General features: G+C 61.2%; 1 protein-coding gene across 8 annotated transcripts in view; it reads right to left on the minus strand.

Moving 5' to 3' along the window:
* Positions 1 to 23,176, minus strand: part of INPP5A (inositol polyphosphate-5-phosphatase A) — a 154,473-nt gene that overhangs the window by 61,981 nt on the left and 69,316 nt on the right. For all 8 annotated transcript variants that reach the window (XM_070057050.2, XM_070057045.2, XM_070057044.2 and 5 more), the window contains exons 3-4: positions 17,820 to 17,920; positions 14,707 to 14,794 (exon numbers count right to left, since the gene is read on the minus strand). In XM_070057050.2, the coding sequence (XP_069913151.1) occupies positions 14,707 to 14,794; positions 17,820 to 17,920 (189 nt within the window). The remainder of the gene's footprint in view (positions 1 to 14,706; positions 14,795 to 17,819; positions 17,921 to 23,176) is intronic.

Here is a 23,176-nt window from a genome sequence, read left to right on the forward strand (position 1 = left end):
GAACATGCATGAGAACATGGCTATGTCAGAACATGGCTATGTCAGAACGTGGCTATGTCAGAACGTGGCTATGTCAGAACATGCGTGAGAACATGGCTATGTCAGAACATGGCAACATCAGAACATGGCTATGTCAGAACGTGGCTATGTCAGAACATGCGTGAGAACATGGCGACATGAGAACATGGATGTGTGAGAACATGGTAACATCAGAACTTGGCAACATCAGAACATGCGTGAGAAAATGGTGACATGAGAACATGGAGTTGTGAGAACACGCGTGTCAGGACATGGCGGTGCTTCAGGAAGACCATGGAAACCAAGGCTTGGTGCTGCCTATGAGGACAGGGGGTCCTGGGCTGCTCCAAGGTCAGAGACGGTGACGAGCCCCGATCCCGAGCCCCGAGCCCCGAGCCTGGCCGGCAGCGGACACATGGAGAAGCATCGGCATCTCCTCACTTCCCTGATCATGCTTTAATTAAATCTCCAGCCCACTGTCTAAAATAAAGCCGTTATGGACAGCGATCAAGAATTTCATCACTCCCTCCTGGGCTATGAAATCAATCACTCGAGCTTTTATTACGTAACCCTGAGAAGTGAACAGTCAGGTTAGAAGACGCACCACGCTGAGTGCAGACCAGCGCCTTGAGAACAGGGCCCCGCTGCGGCACCTGGACGGGCCCCAGCCTGGAGACAGGAAGCCCGCGCTGCTCGGCACGGCGCCATGCTCTGCCAGCAGCGGTCTAAAGAGGGGACCCGGACCCCTGACCTCGGGGTTTCCTTTGGAAGTTTCAGAGACGCAGCCTGAGGCCAGCTGTAGGCTGTGTGAGGGACGCCCGCCTCGGCCCCTCAGCCCCAGGGCCCCAGACGGCAGTGCCCCCCTTGACGCCACCTGGAAGTCGGGGGGAGCACACGCTTCTGCTCACACCGGAAACAGCTCCACTCCAACCACGTTCAAGGCACTTGGCGAGGGGGGCTGCGCACCCGAGTCTGCAGATAAATAAATGTTGGTGAGCCGGGGAATCGCTGGAGAATTGGTGCATGGCAGCGAATGAATAACCTGCAAACGCTCCCAAACCCCATTATTTCCCCTTCTCCGGGAGCCCGGGATTCATGTCCCCGCATGCCGCCAGTTCATTACCGAGAAGCGCCATCCCTCTTCCGGCTCACACCGGGCGGCGCGTGGCCCCTGGAGGACCCTTTAATGTTTAATTCCCCATCATCCGCTCCACTGAACAGCTTAATCTCTGCTCGTGTGATCAATACTATATCAGTGTAAATTAAAATGACAATTTTAAAGTAATTAAGCCTGTTAATGCTCGATTCAAATGTCATTATTTGCACAAGGGATTGAGGAGAAATTACACGGTGTCCGGGGGACGCTGTGCGGCCGCCGGGGCCTCGCCGGCCAGGATTAACTTCTGCCTCGCCTGCCAGGACGCCTGTCCAATTTCTAAAGAGGATAACGCAATTTGATAAATTTAATTCCAGCTACAAACTCAATTATTGTGATAACAGATGAAAACTGGGAGGAGACTCTAAACAAGGCCCACATTTTTAAAAATACACTTAACTCCCGAATGAGACACAACAGTAATGGCTTGATCTGATTTGTGCCCTCTCGTTTGAAAACCCTTTAAATAATTACGACGGTCGGCAGAACAGCCAACATTCATTATATAGCCTGACTGCCACCCAGCGGGGCGGCTACCTGGCCCGGGTCACCGTGGAGTCGTCTGCCGTCCCGAGCTCCGGCAGTGGCATTTATGAGACAGGCGTGGGCGGACTCGGTGAAACCCGCCAGCCCCACAGCCGCTCTCTCCTGGCAGCAGCAGGGGGTGGGGGCGGGGGCCCTGGCCCTGCTGGGATGCGTGGGCGCAGGCACTGAGTGGCCCCAAAGACCCCTTCTCTGCCCTGATGCACCTGCACACGCCGGGAGCACCTGCAGAACAGCTACAGTGGCTGCCTGCACCCATGACGGCCAAGCCCCCGTGTCAGCACCGGAAGCCGAGGCCAGGGCCCCCTCGAGGACCCTGCCTCGGGCCTGCCTCTTTGGGGTGATCTGTTCTCACAACCAGGGACGTCTGCTTCAAGTGTCAAGATTTCCTGGGGATCATGGCAAAGACAGGGACAGCCACAGCACCAGGCCTGGAAACCCAGCAGGGGACAGGGTGACACACTGAGTAAAACCCACTGCCCCTGGAAGAAGCCCAGTATGGGCAAGAGGGTGCCTGGTCCCACGGGGACACGGCCCTGGAACCGGGGCCACACACATGTGGGCACTGGAGATCAGTTCAAAGGTCAACAGACACTGGTCAACAAACTGACCAATGACCCGAGTGTGAATAACCCCAGCACTCAGACAGCAGGGGCCGGAGGGACACACACATCGTCGTCCTGAGCAACCACTTCTACAGGGACATGGCATGGCCACTTTCTCACCGCACAGTCAGGTTCAAGATGGGGTCCCAGATGGTTCTCAAGGCAGGAACACAGGAAGGAGTGGCGGCGGAAGCCACTGACTCTTGCAGAGGTCGGCAGCTCTGGGGCTGGCAGGGGTCTGAGGAGTTGCAGGGATGGGGCAGAGACCCCACTGTCAGATGTCACACCCCTCCCGGGCACCTGGGTCCTCACAGGAAATCCACACGTCACCCAGAGCAGAGATCTGCAGGACCACCGGAGACCGGAGCAGAGCTGACCCCGTGGCAATGTCTGGTAGCAAAGCACTGGGCGGTGGCCCACGGGCACAAGGACCGTCCTGGGCAGGTGGCCCGAGTCCCTTCCCCAGCATCCGCATGGCTGGGACCTGCAGCCAGCCTTCCGCCTCGCTCGGAGGTGAGGAGGGTGCAGCGGTGGCCGCGGCATGCATGCAGCGTGGGCTGGGCTGGGCTGGGAGGAAGCGTCTCCATGGGTGCCAGGGGAACCCCAGTGAGGACAGAGCCCTGGCCAGCCGGGAGCAGCCACGCGGCACCGCCAGGGCAGAACGAGCCCCTGAGCTGTGACTCCACCGTGGCGACTTCTTTACGTTCGCTGGTTCAGTGATTTTCTGTCAGGAAACGCTAACGAGCGGCACAGCCCGTAAGAGCCGCCCATCTCTCAGCCTGCTCCCCGCACACTTCCTGGCAGCTGGCTTCCCGGGCGGCAGTGACACGGCCTCCATCACGCCTGTCTGCCACTGATGGATCGGCCGCCCCCGGCGCCTGCCTTAGCCCTGCCAGAGAGCCCAAGGAGGGACGAGGCCCGGGGAGGCCAGGGCGGTGGTCACGGGGCTAGGCCTGGCTCCTGGAGGCTCCACACCCGACCTCCCGCCCAAGGGCGGCCTCCTGCCTACGGTGAGTGGCCTGTGAGGGAGGGACCAGAGACGAGGAGCAGAGCCTTGAGCAAAGTGGACACGTGTCCTGTCCGCATCCATCGGGGATGGCGAGTGGACGTGTCCATGTCCCGCATCTCCATCTCCTCCCAGGTCAGCTCTCGTTCGCAGTCGTGCTGGGACCCGACCAGGGCTGCCTGCCGATGGCAGCTTCATCTCCCACTCCAGGATGAGGACAGGTGCTTCTGTCACGGGAGAGCGGCCACCACCACGCCCTGCCCATGCCTGGGCGGCAGCAGGTGCACCTGGGTGGAGTGGGCCAGAGGAACGGACCGCAGGCATGTGGTATGAGGAGGCGTGGCTTCGTGCACTCGCTGTGGCTAAACGTCGCACCTGTCCCTGGCTGCCCTCACTCTAGGACACACGGACCTGGGGGTGACAGGACGCAGACAAGGACTGACCCAAGAGGTGTGAACACGGCAGAGGAAGAAGCTCGGTGCTGCACAACACCTGTGGCTGCAGATCCCCACAGGAAACACAACAACTTGTAACCCGCACAAAACTCCAAACTAAGGAGCCAGCCACCAACCAGAACCCTGTCCCCGCCTGCCCAGCAACCAGAACCCCGTACCCACCTGCCCAGCCACCAACCAGAACCCTGTCCCCACCTGCCCAGCCAACCAGAACCCAGTACCCACCTGCCCAGCCACCAACCAGAACCCTGTCCCCGCCTGCCCAGCACATCCACATTCGCCAAGACCACTATGAGCGGGCCCAACGTTACACTCAGTCAACAGACTTCCCCACTCCAAGGAAGGCTCTCAGCTTCTCATCAATACCACCGCGTATGTCTGCAGACAAGGAAAGTCCCTCACCCTCTGAGCCTCCCTCGCCACGGAGCAGAGTCCGGCTGCGCTGGGAATACCTCCCTCTCCGCCTAATCCATGCGGCGTCTCACGGCCCATCCGCCTGCAGTGCTGCGCTGTGGGGCCAGCACTCACAGAACTGCAGATTCAGAATACGCAGCCAGAGGGCTCTGTCGCGGCCGCCACTCCGAAAGGCTTCCCAGTGTCCCTGCGTCTCTCTAGAACCCTCCAGCCACCCCTGCCCCTCGTCCCTAGGAGACTGGATCTGCTTTCTGCCCTGTCCTAGGCTATCTGCACTTCTAAGAGTACTCCATGCACAAAATCACACAGCATGCACTTTGGTGCCTTGCACCCAGCACCGTGCTCTGACCACCGCTCACCGGCGGGGCGGCACCAGTTCCTGTTTCTAATCCGTTCTCCGTGCCCCTGCTGGCAGCCAGAAGCTGCTTCTGGACGGAGCTGCTCTGACGCCTGCGCCCAGTCTGCATGCGCTGTACTTCTGCTTCTCCCGCTGCCCAGGAGGGGACGGCTGGACCCCACGGAGGCCGTATTTTCAAGTTTCTTTTTTAAGAACTTTGGTGTTGCCTCTCCCCGCCTGCTGCCCTGACATCTCTGCCTCGGCTGCTGAGATCTCTGCCTCTGTCCCGACCCCCCCCCCCCCCACTGGACACAGCGGGTGGCCTGGGCTGCTTGCCCATCACGGCCGAGCTGTGAGAGTCCTTAGGTGTGATGCTCCAAATGAAACGTTCTCTACTGGACGTGGGCCGCGAGAACCCTGCCTGGGAGTCCTCACTTGTGTGAGTTACCCTCCAAGAGCAATGCTTTTATGTCGATGAAGACCGATCGATTATGGTTTCTTTTTAACAGTTCATGTTTTCTTGTGTCTCATTTTAAAAACCTATTTTTCTTTAACCAATTTGAGAAGCAGATGAGAGAGAGAGAGAGAATAGAGACAGACAGACAGACAGAAAGACAGCTTCTATCCCCTGACTCATTCCCCGAATACCAAAAGACCCAGGGCTGGGCTGGAACAAAGCCACGGCCCGGGAACGCAGTCGCACGCCATCAGGGACCCACGTACTTGAGCCAGCACGGTTGCCATCGGGTGCACACCAGCAGGGAGCTGGAACTGGGCGCAGAGCTGGGATTTAAAGCCAGGCACCAGGATACGGAATAAAGAGGTCCCAACTGCATCTTAACCACCACCCCAAACACTTCCCCCTAAAGAATGCCTGGCAACCCAAGGTCACTCAGACTTTCTCCTGTAGATCCTGTAGAGGTCTGTCTCTCCTGCACACCCAGTTTAACTTCTAGATGGCGCTGGCACATGCCCACACGGACGTCCCCACACCATCTGCTGGATGCCTCTGTCGGCCGCCAGCGCTGGGCCCACTTCAGCATCCCGTTCGTGGCTGTGTCTGGTTTCAGGACAGCGCTGTCTCCGCCTTCCCATCAGTGTGGGGACACGCAGCCCCGAGGCCTCCACCCACGAACGGGCCCTCCCTCCTCCCACACGGATCTTACTCAGCTTCTCTCAGCAGGAGGCCACGGTTCTGGTGTGCAGGTCTTGCACATCTTTGACTGAGTTTACTCCTAAATACTCTGTATTTTTTGATACTATGGGAAATGGCTCTTTCTAAATCTCAACTTCTAACAGGATCATTCAGAAACTGACAGCTGCCACGAGCCACCAACCACATGACAAGATTCTAGGGACGTGGACAAAATACTAGCCAAAATACGTGGACAAAGTGACTCGTCACAAAACCCTTGGTCCTCCTCCCCGCAGGGGCGCCGTCTGCACTGCCCCTCCCGATCTGGCTTCGTTCCCCTGCAGTGCTCAGCAGGGGACCCCTCCCTGGCTAGTCTGAGCTGAGAGAGAAGAACGAACCAGAAAATAAAAATAAATCAAAGTGGATCACTGTTTCTCGCCCTTTCTGCGTGTTCACCTCAAGGATGCAAACACACAACCCCATGGCCTTAAACAACCACTGGCCTTCACGCACCTCTGCTGCACCCCCACCACCCCACCTCTGCTCCCAGACCCGGCAACGGCCCCCGGCCCCTCTGCCTGATGCTCAAAGATGGCTGCACCCCAGCCTCGGGCTCACTGCACCTTGCTACAGACAGCCTGTGCCTCCTCCACTTCCCCTCCGCCCCCTCCACCCCCAGCGCCCACAGCCGCCCACAGCCGCCCAGCGCTCAGGGCCATCCCAGGGCTCACAGCACCCACAGCCACCCCAGCGCTCAGGGCCATCCCAGGGCCCACAGCACCCACAGCCGCCCACAGTGCCCACAGTGCCCACAGCCACCCCAGCGCCCACAGCCACCCCGGCGGGCACAGCAGACCTCAGTGACCCCTTCTCTGATCTCAGGACAGGCAGAGGCTGCGCCCCAGGAGGGCTTCCTTGCCTTGTGTCTTGAAAGGCTCCTGAGACACAGACGCGCGTCCCACAGGCTTGTCATGGGAACAGGAGTCCCTGTCCACTTCAATCTCCTGTTTCCCAGAGGCAATTCATTTCTTCTTATTTTCTTTCGGTTTTCACCTCTGTGTCTCCAAAGCTTTCACCTCTGCTCCTCGATTTTCCCGTCTCCACTGTGCACAGGGAGGACGCCGATCCTCTGGACAGTCAGCCCGAGCCCACCGGTCAGCCCCGCACAGCCCGAGTGCCCTGTGTGCCCCGTGTGCCCCGTGTGCCCTCGGAGCTCATCGCTGCCTTCCTTGGTTAACTCAGCGCGTCAGCCGGCACCCAGGCCTAGTGCACAGGTGTGCTGCGTGGGTGCTAAAGGAGATGGGGCTGGGCACCGGCTCTCCACCCGGGGAGCCAGAGGAGGCCGTCCGGCAGAGCCTGGCTCGTGGAGGCCTGAGCTCCCTGCCTGCACCTCCACGCTTCCTGGCTCCAGAAGGCGTTCTGGGCGAGAACGTCCCGACAAAGAGCACCAAGGGCATCATTTTTCTTTCAGATGGTATGTATCTGAAATATTATTTTTAAAAAAGATTTACTCATTTATCTAAAAATCAGAGTTACAGAGAGAGGAGAGACACAGAGGGAGAGGTCTTCCATCCGCTGGTTCACTCCCCAGGTGGCCGCAATGGCCAGGCAGCCAGGCTGAAGCCAGGAGCCAGGAGCTTCATGGGTGCAGGGCCCAAGCACTTGGGCCATCACCGCTGCCTTCCCAGGCGACGAGCAGAGAGCTGGGTTGGAAGTGGAGCAGCCGGGACATGAACTGGCACCCATGTGGGCAGCCGGCATCGCAGGCAGCAGCTACTGCTTTACCCACTGTGCCACAGCACCGGCCCTGAAACAGGATTTTAACCCTTCCCTGCCTGCATGAGCGACATGGATTCCAGACGGGAACTTCAATTTGCAGGGTCATAGGACACGCACGGCTCGGCCACAGCCAGTGACAGCTGGACAGGGCCCACTTTCCTAAGTCTTCCCGGCTGACTTCCTAGCCACCCACAGAAACCCACACGGGGCAAGCATTCGGCACAGCAGCTCAGACACCATCTGGAGGCCAGCGGCCCACATATTGAATACGTGGGTTCGAGTCCTGCCTCTGCTTCCAATTCCAGTCTCCTGCTGACGTCACCTGGGAGGCAGTGGTATGGCTCAAGTAGTCGAATGCCTGGCACCCACATGTGAGACCTGGATTGAGATCTGGGCTTGAAGCTGGGCTACCCTCAGCTATTGCACACACTTGGGGCGTAAGCCAGTGGATGGGAAAATCTGTCTCTCTCTCTGTCTCTCTGACTTTCCAATAAAATGAAACCAGTTTCTCTGTTCTTCCTGCACAGTCCCTGGCACCCGCACCTCTGGCCTGGGGCCGCACCGTACAGCGCGTCTCAGCAGCCTCCTCAAGGGGGAAATTCTCAGCAGACGCTGTGTGTAGCTTCTTCTCGCACCGCCCGAGCCTGCACGGTGCAGGCGGCTCCCAGACCCGGGCAGCCGGGCACCTGGGGAACACAGACCCCCAGGCCTGCCCGCAGCTCCGGAACCCCTCACCTCTCCAGAAGGCGTGGAGCCCACAACAAAATCAGCCCTGTGGCAACTGTTTCGCCACCTGTCTGAGAGCCGGTGTCGGCTCATCTGTTAGAGGGAAATAAAAAAGTCAAGCCTAAATGTATAAAAAATTATGATAGAAGTCCTAAATAAAGCGAGAACTGCAGGCTTATTGAGTCAAAAATCAATCAATCAATGAGGGAGTGGATTAGCAGCACCTCATGAGCCCCACAGAAATAATTTGCCCAAACACTGGGATCTCACAGCGGGAGACCCAATTCCAACACTTTTAGGAAGTAAATAATGAAAAATCAATTCAAAGCAAAAACAGATCAAGGGCCCGGGCTCTGACACGCCGGCACATTTACTGCCTAAAACCACCGTTCGGCTGGGCTGAAAACTTCGGGAGGTGTTTATTTACTTTCAACACCTTCCAGAGATCAATATTTTTAATTTGGATCCGAGTTATTATTTTTCACATCGCGGCAGTGGGGAGCGGAGCGAAGTGGCTCATATTTCAGTGCTAAAAAGATCGATACGACGGCTTCACCTTCACCGCGGCCGCACCGCCGCCCGGCCGCACATCACCCGCTCCCGCGGGGCCGGGGTGCCGAGGCGGGAGCAGGTCATCACCGTCAGCGTGGCAGACGGCCGTGATTTAGCGGGGCACCACGGGCCCGCTGCCCTCAGAAAACCAATCTTGCTCCTCTCACTTCATCAGGCCTGCCTCAGGGGGAGCGGCAGGAGACAGAGGGGCGGGGGCACTGCCAATGCGGGGGCGGGGGCACTGCCAATGCGGGCCCAGAGAGCATCGGCACGCTCCATCACGTCTGCGTGCGTCCCCCCTGAAACTTCCGTGGGGAGTCCAGAGGCGGCGGCGGCCTCTCAGCAGGAGTGGGTGGGAGGGCAGGAGACGGCTCCACGGCTCCGCGGCTCCACGGCTCCACGGCTCCAGCCCAGCAACGGGCTCTGCCTTCCAAGCAGACTCTGGGGGCTGGGAGCTGTGACCCACCAGGAACAGGAAAACACCACCACTGGGAAGGATGCCACGCCCACCTGCGGCAGCTCCCCACTGGGGCTGGCAGGCCCTGTGTGCAGGGGCGGCTCCTGGACACCTGACACCCCCCGACCAGAGCAGGACCCCCAGGCGGGGACCCATCGGCTGCTCACACCCTCCCGTGCACACAGCAGCACAAAGGGTGGGGAAGGAAAATCCCTTCTGTAGGTGACCGGCAAGCATCGGTCCTGCTCCCAGGCCAGGAGCCCCGAGTGAGGGACAGCCAGGTTTACCAAATGGACAGAGCTGTCCCTGGGCCCACAAGAAGCTGGTCCACATGGCTCTGCTGCAGGGCCTGAGCGCCCAAGCCCTGGCTTCCTCCAGGCAGAGAGTGGACACCAGCCCACCTGTGCTCCCCACCAGGGCGCATGCTGCCCCAGAACTCTGGTCTCATGCCCACCCACGCACATGGCCAAGACTCCTGGGGCAGCAAACGCAGAGGAGGGGCTGGCCCAGACACACTGGTGCTGGGCCCACTCCTGGAGCAGAGGTGGGGCTGCCCCAGACACACTGGTGCTGGGCACCTCCTGGCAGCTCTGGAGGGAGTAAGGTACGTGTGCAGCTCAGGAAGGAGGCGGCAGCAGTGGGCCCACCCATGGCCTTCCACTGTGCTGGGCGGTGGGCATCTGGGGTCCGTGGTCCCTGCCAACAGGGGCCCTGCCTCAGCCTGGCTGGCCTGCTTCGATCCAGTCTCCTCAGGTGCCTCGTGGGAAGAACCCCTGTGCCCTGGCCCCACACACCCCAGGCCCAGACATGACTCAGCCTGGGGACACCACTCAGAGCGGCCTGGGGGCACACAGCCCTGGAGCTGGGCTGTGGACCGCACATCCGTGTGCCCACCGCGGCCACGGCCCCCCACAGCCCTGTAGGAGGCGTGTGATGAGCAGGCCAGTGTGGACTCCAGGCCACCTGTGCCCGCCCCCACTCCCCGCCGGAGCCCGCAGGAAGCACAGCCCCTGTCTGGGCTCCCTGGGCCGGCGGCCTCAGGTGTGGTGCTCACTCCTGCCGTGAGACAAGACGGCAGAGAGATCAGATGAGGACAAATCTGCAGTCCTCCTCGCTCAGTGTCTCCGAGGCTGGCGGCAGGAAAGCCGCTCCCTGACGGCCTCCTATTGATAGCTGAGCTTTTCAGGTGTTAAGTGATGCGTTTTCTATGCTCCTCGCGTGGTCGGGTAAATTGGACACAAGATTTCTGCGCTGCTGGAGGGCCTGATCGATACCCACGAGGCAGCCTGGGCCAATCGCGGCGTGGCGGCCGCTGGGGCTGCTGTGAGACACAGCGCGGTGCCCGGACCACCCTGGAACACTGCTTCCAAGTCTCCAACGCCACAGGTGGGCACTGTCCAGCGGCCTTTCCCCGGGCTGGAGCTCACCGAGGGCAACTCAAGGCCAAGGCAGAGTGAGCCTCCACTGGATCCTGGGCTGCGGCGTGGGCAGCTCCTCACAGGACCCCTCCCCTGAGCCTGGCCCACCTCACGTACTCCTAACCCAGTGGCCCCGGTCGCAGGTACCCCAGCCCCCTCTGGCACCACTGAGGAAAGCCCCCCGAGCCATCCTTGTACTCACAGGTGGCATGGAAGTTGCCGTATGGCTCACTTTTCTGCCACAGGCACTCTTGGCACGCACCAGGTTACCAACACCGGATCCTCACACACGGATGCAACCACCAGCTCAAACAGGCCACACTGGGCTGTCCCCCCCCACCCCGACGCATTCCGGACACGTGGGCTATGCTGCCTGCAGAGACAGCTGTCCTCGTGGGTGGCTCTGTGACGCAGCACACACAGGCCCTGAGTGAGCAGCAGCCAGGCCTGAGAGTCAGAAGGAGGAGGCCCCTCAGCCGAAGGAAGGGCAGAGCAGCCGGGCAAGGACAGCTCCGGGGCAGAGAGCAGTGGCTGGCGGTGGGAGGACAGCAGGTATGCAAGGGTGGGGGCGCGGGCCACACGCAAGGACACTGAGTGACAACGACCTGCTCTGTCTCGCTTTGCTGCTTCCCAAATGCCCCATCAGGAGCAGACATCCTGCGGACGATGCAGCAGCCAGGGCAGCCGAGCAGTCAGGGCTGGCTTCCCCAGAACACGGCCGGGAAGGGAGCCCCCGGGCACCGACGTCCCCAGCAAATGCAGCCAGGACCCTGAAGGGAAGGGGCTCCTGGGTCCCCAGGACAGTGGTCCAGGCACCTGACCAGCCTGATTCCAGCCTGAGGAACTGCGGTCCCACACACACCTGTCCCCTGCGAGGACCCTGGTCATGCCCTGCGTGTACTTGCCGAGGACTCAGAACTGGACAGCTCGGCTCCCTCAGGCAGTCATGGCTGGGCCACCACAACGTAGACGTCGCCAGGATCCCAAATGCACAGCACGGGCAACTCCCCTGGACATGGGGCAGCACCAGCGTCCAAGGACACAGATCCCAGGGGTCTCTGCTGGGGACACAGAGGACCTCCTTTGCTGCCATGTGGGCTTCCAGCAGGCCACTCCCTGGGGCTCCCTCACTGTCCTGAGCGAGCCGGTGAGCCTGCACCCAGATGCTGGCGAGCGTCGGCTCCGTGCCAGGCCTGCACCCCAGCTCTCTCCCCTGGGAGGGCCGAGGACACCACGTGCAATCCGCACACGGGATCCCGGCCCCGCCCGCCCCACCACATCTGTCTTCCAGGCTGTCTCACTGGCTCCACACACATTCGCGGGGACCCGGTGTCTGTTGGAACCAGGGCAGGGCAGTGCTCTGTGGAGTGCGGGCCTGGGGCGGAGCAGGCAGGGGCAGCAGGGGTGGTGGCCCTGCCCGGAGGGAGGGGCTGGGCACTCCTGGGGCCGGGGTGTGGTGTGCTCACCCTCACCTCCCCCTGCCACCGCCGCGGCAGCAACAGGGACAGGGCACAGGGCCTTCCGGGGCACACGGTGCTGGCAGGAGTGTCCAGGGGAACGTGCGGCAGACGGGAGCCCACGGAGCCCGGTGGTGACAGGCTCGCCGCCTCGGCTCCGTGAACAACCAACAAACCTGCTGCATGCACCACGGCCACACACAAGTCTTCTGTGGACCAACAATTTTTTTTTTAAGTACAGAAATTGCTTTTTCAGCATCTCCTGAAGAAAAGATGGGTGGCGCAACGCTGCACTGGCGCCACCTCCTGGTGCGGATGGGCACTGCACATCGCCACCGCTGCCGAAGCCCCCGCAGCACCCCCAACCCCTCGGCTGACTGGCTCACCAGGTGGGGCTTCAGGTCCAACTGCCTTCTGGGAAGAGGCCACTGTTTTCTGACTCCTATTAACACCTCTGACAGCACGCATGGATGAGATAAATTCATTTCAATTTCCTTCTTCAATTAATGGCCTATTATTTGAAACAGACTCAGCTAAAAATATGGCTTCATTGCCATCAATCTTGCAAAGATAAAATGGTCTGCCTCTGACAGCCAGAGGCCACTGGGCTTCAGTGGAGGGGTGGCTGCCCAGTGGCCATGGCAGCCCAGCGCTGCCCAAGACCCAGGGGGTGCCTCTCAGCAAGACACTCAGGGGACCCCCCAGCAAAGATCTGCACACATGAGGGCAACAATGACAGTGCTGGGGACAGGGCTGGGAGACAGTGCTGGGGGACAGTGCTCAGGGACAGTGCTGGGGGACAGTGCTGGGGGATAGTGCTCAGGGGACAGTGCTGGGGGACAGTGCTCAGGGACAGTGCTGGGGGACAGTGCTGGGGGACAGTGCTCAGGGACAGTGCTGGGGGACAGTGCTGGGGGATAGTGCTCAGGGGACAGTGCTGGGGGACAGTGCTCAGGGACAGTGCTGGGGGACAGTGCTCAGGGACAGTGCTGGGGGACAGTGCTGGGGGACAGTGCTCAGGGACAGTGCTGGGGGACAGTGCTGGGGGATAGTGCTCAGGGGACAGTGCTGGGGGACAGTGCTCAGGGACAGTGCTGGGGGACAGTGCTCAGGGACAGTGCTGGGGGACAGTGCTGGGGGATAGTGCTCAGGGGACAGTGCTGGGGGACAGTGCTCAGGGACAGTGCTGGGGGACAGTGCTCAGGGGACAGTGCTGGGGGACAGTGCTCAGGGGACAGTGCTCAGGGGACAGTGCTCAGGGGACAGTGCTGGGGGACAGTGCTCGGGGACTGTGCTGGGAGTCAGTGCTCAGGGACAGTGCTGGGGGACAGTGCTCGGGGACTGTGCTGGGAGTCAGTGCTCAGGGACAGTGCTCAGGGGACAGTGCTGGGGGACAGTGCTGGGGGACAGTGCTCAGGGGACAGTGCTGGGGGATAGTGCTCAGGGGACAGTGCTGGGGGACAGTGCTCAGGGACAGTGCTGGGGGACAGTGCTGGGGGATAGTGCTCAGGGGACAGTGCTGGGGGACAGTGCTCAGGGACAGTGCTGGGGGACAGTGCTCAGGGGACAGTGCTCAGGGACAGTGCTCAGGGGACAGTGCTGGGGGATAGTGCTCAGGGGACAGTGCTGGGGGATAGTGCTCAGGGGACAGTGCTGGGGGACAGTGCTCAGGGACAGTGCTGGGGGACAGTGCTGGGGGATAGTGCTCAGGGGACAGTGCTGGGGGACAGTGCTCAGGGACAGTGCTGGGGGACAGTGCTCAGGGGACAGTGCTCAGGGACAGTGCTCAGGGGACAGTGCTGGGGGATAGTGCTCAGGGGACAGTGCTGGGGGATAGTGCTCAGGGGACAGTGCTGGGGGACAGTGCTCAGGGACAGTGCTGGGGGACAGTGCTGGGGGATAGTGCTCAGGGGACAGTGCTGGGGGACAGTGCTCAGGGGACAGTGCTGGGGGACAGTGCTCAGGGGACAGTGCTGGGGGACAGTGCTGGGGGATAGTGCTCAGGGGACAGTGCTGGGGGACAGTGCTGGGGGACAGTGCTGGGAGTCAGTGCTCGGGGACTGTGCTGGGGGACAGTGCTCAGGGGACAGTGCTGGGGGACAGTGTGCGTGGCCCCAGGGCAACAGTTGCAGTCTCAGATCCAAGCAGGAACGGGGAATGCATGTGTCCTGTGCACCATCTGTGACGAGCTCCTGCATGCCGGCATCTCTGCCCACGCCACCTGCTGGCCATGACAGACCTCCCAGGACGATGGGTGCAGGAGAGACAGCAGGACAGAGGCACCTGCCAGGCCGGAGGGGACAGTGCTTCCTCCGTGAGTGGGTCTTAGACACGCCTTTGCTCACAAGCCTTCTCCTGCCTCCACATCCTAGAAATGACACAGCCATGCGGCCTCTGCCCTGGCGTGGCCACCCCCGGCAGCCTCAGAGCCCCCGACTCCTCCTCAGCCTCAGCCACCGAGGCCAAGGGACCCTCTCTGGGCTGTTCACTTCCTGATCTCCACCGGGATCGGCGCCTGGACAGGGACAGCTGAGTCGCCCTCGGTGTATGCTGGCCACCCCGCCCCCCCCAGCCTGGTGTGTGCGCCAGCCTCCCCAGGGGCTCCATCGCACAGTGCCGGGCGCTCCGCGTCGGCACAGGGAGCTCACCGTGAAGTGCTCCTGGGACTGGTAGTTCTCGTCCAGGTAGACACGAGCCCTGTTGTACTCCTTCATCGCGTCACTGGACAGCAGCTCTCTGCAAGGGAAAGGAGGCTGCGTGAGCAAAAGCCAGACACAGACACCTCGAGCGGGGCCGTCCAGGTTCAAGGCCACCTTCACACGGCCTGAGAACCGCAGCTGACCACACACAGAGACTCTCAGGGAGCTCTCAGCACAGGGGCCAGGCTACTCGGCACGGCCTGGGGACGCCAGACTCCCAGGACTCCCGGGAGGGGGAGACTGCGCTGAGCTCCAGGTCCCATCAGAGAAGTCAGGCCCCACGGCAGAGGTGAGGGGGGACCCAGCACCAGGAAGGAGGAGGCCCCAGGGTGCCTCTCAGGGCCTGAGCCTCCCCCAGTTCCTCCTCTGGGCTACAGCTTACCACCAGGAGAGCCCCCGGGCGGCCAGCTGGCAGGGACGGGGGGCACGCACAGCACACACGTGGAAGGGTCTCAGGTTTGACAGACAGATGCATCGGGGCAGGGCGGGCGGCGACGGTGGCCCTGGCAGGAAGAGGCAGAGCTCTCTGGCGGCTGCCACAGCTCCCTGGGGGCCCGAATGCGGATGAAAGCGGAGCAAATCCCAGGAGAGCGCGAGGCGCTCCGCAGGCGGGGGGGGCAAAACCCGTGTTTGGAGAGAGAAGGGACAAGTCTCCTCGCAATCCGAGGACGTGAGGAAGCCACAGGTGGGAGAGAGAATCGAGCTAACGGGCAACATCATCAAGCTGCGAGGAGGACAGCGCGTGGCCGCGGAGAAAGGCACATTATACACAGAAAATGAAGACGCACACAACGGCGGATTCTCGCCCGAACAACGCGGAGCGGAGCTGGCGGAACGGGGCCCTCAGAGCGAGAGAGAGTCACAAGCAGGGATTCTACGCCAACAAAAGCACCTTTCACACACGGAGACAAAGGCCTTCTCAGACACACAAAAGCTGAGATAACTGAGCAGCAGCTGGCTTGTGCGGACATAATGCCACAGAAAGCTCCCGAGGCTGAGGGAAACCGGCCAGGCTCCACTCCGCCGGGGAGAGCCGAGGCCGGCCACGGCGACACGGCCGCCTCAGCTACAGGTAGCGCACGCGTGCCCGGCAGCAGGAAAGCGCGCGGCAGCACAGTGCGAGCCGGGGCTCGGCCTCCCCGGCACCGCTCCTCCTCCCAGGCGCCCGGCGCTGCGGCTCGGCCACACTCAGCCTCACAGGCTGCCGCTGCACTTCTGCCACCTGCCACAGAAAACTTTCTCCTGCATTTGAAACTTTTTAAAAAAATGTTTGAAATTTATTTGAGAGGTAAAGCTACAAAGAGAGACAAAGAGAGAGGTCTTCCACCTGCTGGCTCGCTCACAGATAGACCGTAACGGCCAGAGCTGCGCCGATCTGAAGCCAGGAGCCAGAAGCTTCCTCCAGGCCTCTCACGTGCACACTCTTCCACTGCTTTCCCAGGCCACAGCAGAGAGCTGGATCGGGAGTGGAGCAGCCGGGACTCGAACCAGCACCCATATGGGATGCCGGCCCTGCAGGCAGAGGCTTAGCCTGCTATGCCACTGCGCCGGCCCCTAAACTTGCGTGCTTCACTCCTTTGATGTCCACGTGGCTGATGCGGCCGGAATGCATTGTGTGCACCGGCCACGACAGCCATCCACACTCTGTGGGGCTCTCCAAGGCGGCCACTTCCCACCTGCATTCTGCGTTCACGGCGCGAGGCGGCTCAGCGCCTGGACAGCACGTGCTTCGACCGCCTCCCCACACTCCCCGTGCCCAAGGCCGGCACCGCCGCCGGCAGCAGTGGCGGGCAGGCTCGCGTCCCAGTGCCCCGCCTGCGGTTTCTTTTCCGCGCTGCCGGAAGGCAGCGCAGTGGTGAGGACCCAGGGTCTGGCTCCACGCAAAGTGAAGCAAACGAGAAAACCTCCAAGGGTCTCGCAGCGGGGGCTTCTCTGCAGAGACGCATCTGCTGGGCTTCCGCCTGCGAGGGCAGCGGCTCGTCCCTGCTGTGCACCTCGTGTGGCAGCACAGGGGTCAGCTCCTTCTGCACGGGGCAGGACGCAGGGCATCCTGGGACACGCAGGGAGGGGACCTACAGGCAGTCAGAAGTGGCTTCGCGTGAGGCCTGCACCTGATAAAAGCCTAGAGGTGGCCCCCAGCCTCGGCATCTGGACAAGGCCAGCTGCCGATACCCCTGTGCAGGCCAGCAGACTCACGTCCAGAGCAGCCCGGCCCGGGGGCTTGTGGGTCAGACCAACCCTCAGGAAGGGGCTGGTGGGGCGGGGCTGGGGATAGGCAGTGCGGGCATCAGAGATCCACAGAGAGCCGCAGGCCTCAGCCGGGCCAGGCCTGTCCCCGCCTCCTCCTCCTGGCACCTCTCTGTCTCCACCAGGAGGCCTCACAGCCCATGGCTGGGAGCCTCCTCCTCGTTCCCTAACCATGCCTGACCACAGCCCCTGACAAAAAGGGAGCAGACTTAGCAGGGCAAGGCCACCTCCCAGCTGCAGCCACTGCAGACCCCACAAGACAAACCCAGTGTCACCCTGCACGTGACGCTGTCAGCGCAGGGGTGGCTAAGCCCCGGGCAGCATCCACTGCTCGCTCTGACAAACTCCTGTTGTGGTCAGGAGCTGAGGGGTGGGAGATAGGTGGTGGCCAGGGGCCAGAGGGACAATGGAGACCCACAGGGGAGCACCTCAGGGCACCAGGGGACGAGGCCCTGGCCACCCAGGGAGGACCCAGCTCTCTCCTGCTAGAACAGCACCTGGGGCAGCCCAGGGCCGCTGGGGAAGTGAAGGCAGAATGGGGGTGAGAGAGAGCCTGCACCTCCTCAGACAACCGCAGCCCCCCAGGACACATACAGCAGCACCAGGCCTTGTGGGCCGGAACCCCAGGCGTGTGCTAAGGGACCCACAGCCCGGCCCCAGGGCACAGCTATGCCACTGTAACTGGAAAGAGGCGGCCACGGCCCTGGGCCTCCTCTCTGGAAACCACGTGCCCCAGGCAGGTCCTGCCTGGGCGCGCCGGGAACACCCCCACTCCCACCGCAGACCCTCCCTGCACCGTCACTACTCAGACTCACTTGACAAACTTGTCCACGTGGGACATGGAGGCCTCGTAGTTCTTCCCTCCGAACTCCTGGCAGTGCAAGGCCATGAAGTGAGGCCTGTGGGTGTGCACGACCTGCGGGGAGAAGCAGACAGGGTCAGGGGCAGAGGCAATGTGTGGGCCCACAGCACAGCCAGCCAAAGACCCACCCCTCAGCCCGGGCTCTGCCCACCCGAGTCCCAGTCACGCCGCGCTTAACTTCCGGGGCCCTCCCCACCATCACTGAGCCCAATCACAAAAGAGCACCACACATGGGAGCAGGGAGGCTCCCCAAACACACACAGATCAGACAGGATCTCCAATTAAAGTGACCGGCACTAGGTGCAAGTGTGCGTGTCGGCGTGTGTACGAGGGTGCACACAGCTATGGGTATGTGTGCACCTGCCTGTTACGGGTGGGTGTGTACTGCTTGGGCATCTGAGTGCGTGTGCCTGCGTGTCCAACCACATTTGAGTAGGTGCACGAGTGCAACAGCACACGTCGGCAGCATGTATATGCACACGCATGCGTGTGTGGGTACATGACCATGCATGTGTGTGAGTGAGCACTTGTACAAATTCACTTTTAACACACTTGGGAATGAGGAGCTGGTGCTGTCCAAGGCACTGTCCGCACACACGCTGTGTGCTCAGGTGACTCTGCTGCCCTGTCACAGCAGAGTGCCCGAGGTCACACAGCCACTGGTCCACCTGCTAGAGGTCTCGCCCCCACACTCTGGCGCACCAAGTCCCACATCCCCCACAGCACACACTTCTGAGGCCAGCAGCAAAGTGTTTCACCCTCAGGCTTCGTGGAAACAGCTTCCCCGACTCCTGGGCCTCCCACAGGAGCCCTGTGAGGCTCTGAGAGCCCTGCCCAGTGCCCTCCCCTCGTCGTCTGGCCCAGCAGCAGGCTGGGCGAGCACAGGGGGTGTAGCACGTCGTCTGTGGGAGGAGGGGCCCAGGCCCTTGCAGACCCCGCTGTCCTGCATGAGTCCAGATGGGGGCCTCTGCCAGCGAGAGGCAGCAGTGCCCAGCGGTGCCCTGGGGAGAGGGCAGGAATGGAGGAGAACCAGCGGTGGCGGCCACGTGCAGACCAGGCTGCAGGCGCCTGAGCTGGAGGAGCTGCCCAAAGGCCCACACGCACACCGCCCCTCAAGGGCTGCCCGTGCCAGCTGCCCACTGCCCCCTCCAGCATGCGCACCTGGGGTCTGCGGATCCGAGCGTCTCCTGCCCTTGTCCCCTCCCCCCCTCTTCCCCTCGTGACACAAGGGGTCCTGGCCAAAACCCCTGTGCCATCAGACCCGAAACACAGCTCCCACCCAAGGCATCCACATTCATGACCCCTGAAATGCTCCCCCTCGAACCTCAGCCGCTGCTAGGCCAGAGGCAGCCGCAGTGAAACAAGGCAGGGTGCCCGCCTCCTCCTCCCCCAGCACTGTCCCCAGTGGGGCTCCCTCTGGGCGGGGCATCGAGCCCCGCGTTCCTCCCATACCTTCCCTGGTTGTAGCCTAGGCTGGAGGGCATTAAAGGAGAAAGACAGGGAAGGGGGGAGAGGGACCCGCAACACAGAAGCTCGGCTGCTGCTGCACCTCAGGACGGGGCAGAAGGGGGCGCTCTCAGACCAGGCATCCTAACTCACCCACCTGCAGCCGCAAAGCCGCAGGGCTACAAAGCTGCTGTCAAAACACTTCAGGAATAAACTTCAGAATCCACCAAAGAAAACTCCCCCACCTCAGAAAAACAGCAGCAAAGCAGAGTCCAGTTCAGCTCACGCTGTGAACACCGCTGAACCCAGCCAGCATCTGCAAGCACGGGGGCGGGGGGTGGGGGGGGGTGGGACAAAGAGGCACAAAGAAGCAATTACAGAGCACGAGGGGGACTCCACGAGGGGGACTCAGCGCTCAGCAAGGGGCGGTGACGCCAGGAAAACCAGCGACAACCGCGCGAGAAAGGAGAGCAGGGAAAACGCAAGACAAGCCAAGGAGAACCCTACACTGCCAGTCCCACAGATGGAACTCAAACAGCCACAGCCACAGCTTCCACACCCACACCGGAGCCGCGCGGCACCCGAGCACCGGGAAATCCACCCACAGCTGCTCCAGGACTCGTCCACAAAAACCACCCAACCCTCCAGGTCTAGAGTCCACAGCAAGGACAGTGAGAACCCATGGAGACAACATTTTTCATCTTGACAAGACGAGGTGTGAACCACGGGGCACAGGACCACAGCCAGCCAAGTGTCCTCCAAACACCAGAGCTACAGGGAGGCGGCTCCACCAAGAACTGCAGCAGGTTCTGGTGCCTGAGCCCAGGCTGGTTCCTTTCCACAGCCACCAGCCACATCATGCACTTGGTCTCTGTTGGGAGAGCTCAGCTCTGCCGGGCAGCACAGAGGCAGCCACAGAGACCAAGGGGCACGACTGTTCCCCAAAAGCTGCGTTCCCAAAGGCAGGCAGCAGGCAGGGCCGGGGGGGGGGGGGGGCAGAGGGAGCACACGCCCACCCCAGAGCCGCAGCTGACACCGCCACGGCGCTCTGATCGAATGGCCAAACACCTGGGCCTAGAAAGCATCAAGTGACAGCAGCCACGTAAATATTCCACAAGAAGCAAGGAGCCAGCAGGTAAACTACAAAGGAGAAAAAGCACCTTTTAAAGGTAGAGACAGACACACAGGAACAGGACCCGGAGTGAACAAACTGAAAACTGGAATGGCAGACGGAGACTGAGCCGTGTCAACAGTGATGGTCCACGTGAGCTGCCCTGAGCCACGTGCCGGCCGCAAGGCACTTGTGGCAGTGAGTTGAATAAGCGCCATGGTCACACTGCAAGTGGTCATCTGCCTCGCACAGCAGACAGGACCCACTTCTGCTGCCAGGGAGTCCTGCCACACAGTGCGGCGACGCAGGAGCAACAGGGTGGATGCCTGCACACAACCAGGACAGTGCTGAGCCCCAGCTGCTCCACACCCCGTCCAGCTCCTGCTAAGTCTCCTGGGAAGACAGTGGATGAGGGGCCCCTGCCGCCCCTGTGGGAGGGAGGCCTGGATGTGGAGGCCACGTGGGAGTGAACCAGTGGATGGAAGATATTTTCATTCTCTGTCTCTCTCCCCCTGTCGTCTCCCTCTGTTGCTCTGCCTTTCAAATAAATAAGTAAATCATTTTTTTAAAAAAGGAAGAAAACAAGACTTAAGTACATGCTGCCTGTAGGAGCCACACTGTGACACGGAAGGGACCACGTGCACAGGAAAAGACAGACCACGCAGAAGCAGCCTAGGGCAGAGAACTTTCAGGAACAATCCCAAAGACAGCACAACCACAATGCGCGTTTCTGATGATACAAAACGCCCTAGGTAGGGACTGACAGACAAAGGGCGAGACAGGAAACCTCACAGGCACGGCCAGAGACTCCACCACCTCTGCGGTCCCCGCAGAGCAAGCCACGGCCTTGGTGAGACACAGGCCCCGCCCCACGGAGCTCAGGACGAGCAGAGCCACGGCCCAGCAGCCAAACGCTCTCCAGAAAGGCCCTCAGGGATTCTGAGACTGAAGCCCTGGAGGCCGCCCTGTGCCCTCGGAAGCGGAGCAGGGGCAGCCAGATCAGAAATCCAGAGCAGTACAGCAGGTAGAGCCGCTGCCTACACGTCGGCAGCTCCTATTGTGTCCCAGCTGCTCCAGCTCTGATCCAGCTCCCTGCTATGGCCTGGGAAAGCAGCAGAGGACGGCCCAGTGCTTGGGCTATGGCCTGGGAAAGCAGCAGAGGACGGCCCAGTGCTTGGGCCCCTGCACCCGTGTGGGAGACCTGGAAGAAGCTCCTGGCTCCCGGCTTCAGCCTCGCCCAGCTCTGGCTATTGCAGCCATCTGGGGAGTGAACCAGCAGATCTCTCTTCCTCCCTCTCTCTTTGAACTCTGCCTTTCAAATAAATAAAAAATAAATCTTTAAAAAAAACCCACATAATTATATCATTATGTGAGTGTACCTACAGAAAACTCTAGAAAATGCCCACTCATTGGAAAGCAATCAGTGGCTGCCTGGTGACCGGGAGGGGAGGGGAGGCCAAGGGGCACCAGGACCTTCCTTGGATGAGAGAGCTGTCACTACCCTGATTGAGGCTCGGGACAGTTTTGCAGGTGCACACCCAGGTCAGATCCCTTTAAGTCCCTGAAGCTTACTGCACACCAGTCAAACCTCAATGCGTCACAAAAACCGAATTCCTATCAAAACACCAGCCAATTTTAACACGAACTGCAGAAACCGTGGGGAGACAGCCAACAATGTCTCCTCACTGCCCGGGTGTGGGGAGCAACTGGGAGCAACTCGGACTAGACTAAGTTACTGGAATTGGGACTTGTTCTATGCATCTGCTTTCCCACAATATGGCGCTGAGAAGGGAGTAACAACTTCTACGCAGCTGCCTCTCGCCAGCTTGAGTGATGACCTGCAGGAGCTGATCCTGCTCCTGATTGGAGGAGAGCAGCGTACTCGGCGTGTGGGTAGCAGAGTTGGGATTGGTGGAAGAGGACTATAAAGGAGGAGAGAGACAACATGCACCAGGAACATCTAGGGGGAACATCTATTTGAAGGAACACCTGTGCAGCCCCCAAGAGAGCCGGCCAGCGGTGTGCCACTCCCCCGCGGAAGTGGGGAATGTGGCCAGGGGGAACCGCCCTTCCACGGAGGTGGAAGGGACAGTAGCCAACCCGGGAAGAACCAGCAGCAAACCCGGGGAGGGCCGAGCAGACAAAAGAACAGCGCAGGGTCCTGTGTCGTTCCTCCACAAAGAAGGGGAGCGACATAATGGTGCCGTGACTCGGATATGAAGCCTAGCCAGGGTTTAGTGTTGTTCTTCCATGAAGACGGGGAGCGACACCCGGGCGTCCCGGGCTCCTCTCTCTGGGCACAGCAGTGAGGCCATGGGGGCTACTGCTTGTTCTTCCAGGGCCAACCACTGAGGCGTCATCATGGACAGACGCCCTGCCAGGGTCTGCTGCAGACAGGGGGCCGGCTCCCAGGAGGGCGGGGTGGGAGACAGCCCTGGGCTGCACTCTGCTGCTCCCCACTCTCACGCAGGCTGCAGCTCAGCAAACAGAAGGCCGCTGACCTCACTCGCTGCTCCATGAGCCAGAGGAGACAGAGGCCCCGCTCAGGCACACGCCGACCGAGTATCTCTCTTGGCTTCTCACCGGTGAGGCAGAGGCTGACAACCAGGGCCCTGGGACTCCGGAGCCCGACAGCGTCCTGAGGGAACTGGGCACGGCGCGGCAGGAGCAGCTCACGTCTGGAACGTCTGTTGGGAATTCCTGACCCTCTGCAATGAGTCCAGCTGTGGGGTCATACACAGGGTGGCGGGAGG

This window comes from Oryctolagus cuniculus, chromosome 15, assembly GCF_051225735.1.
Source record: "Oryctolagus cuniculus isolate XC-2025 breed Fujian yellow rabbit chromosome 15, ASM5122573v1, whole genome shotgun sequence".
Lineage (NCBI taxonomy): Eukaryota > Metazoa > Chordata > Mammalia > Lagomorpha > Leporidae > Oryctolagus > Oryctolagus cuniculus.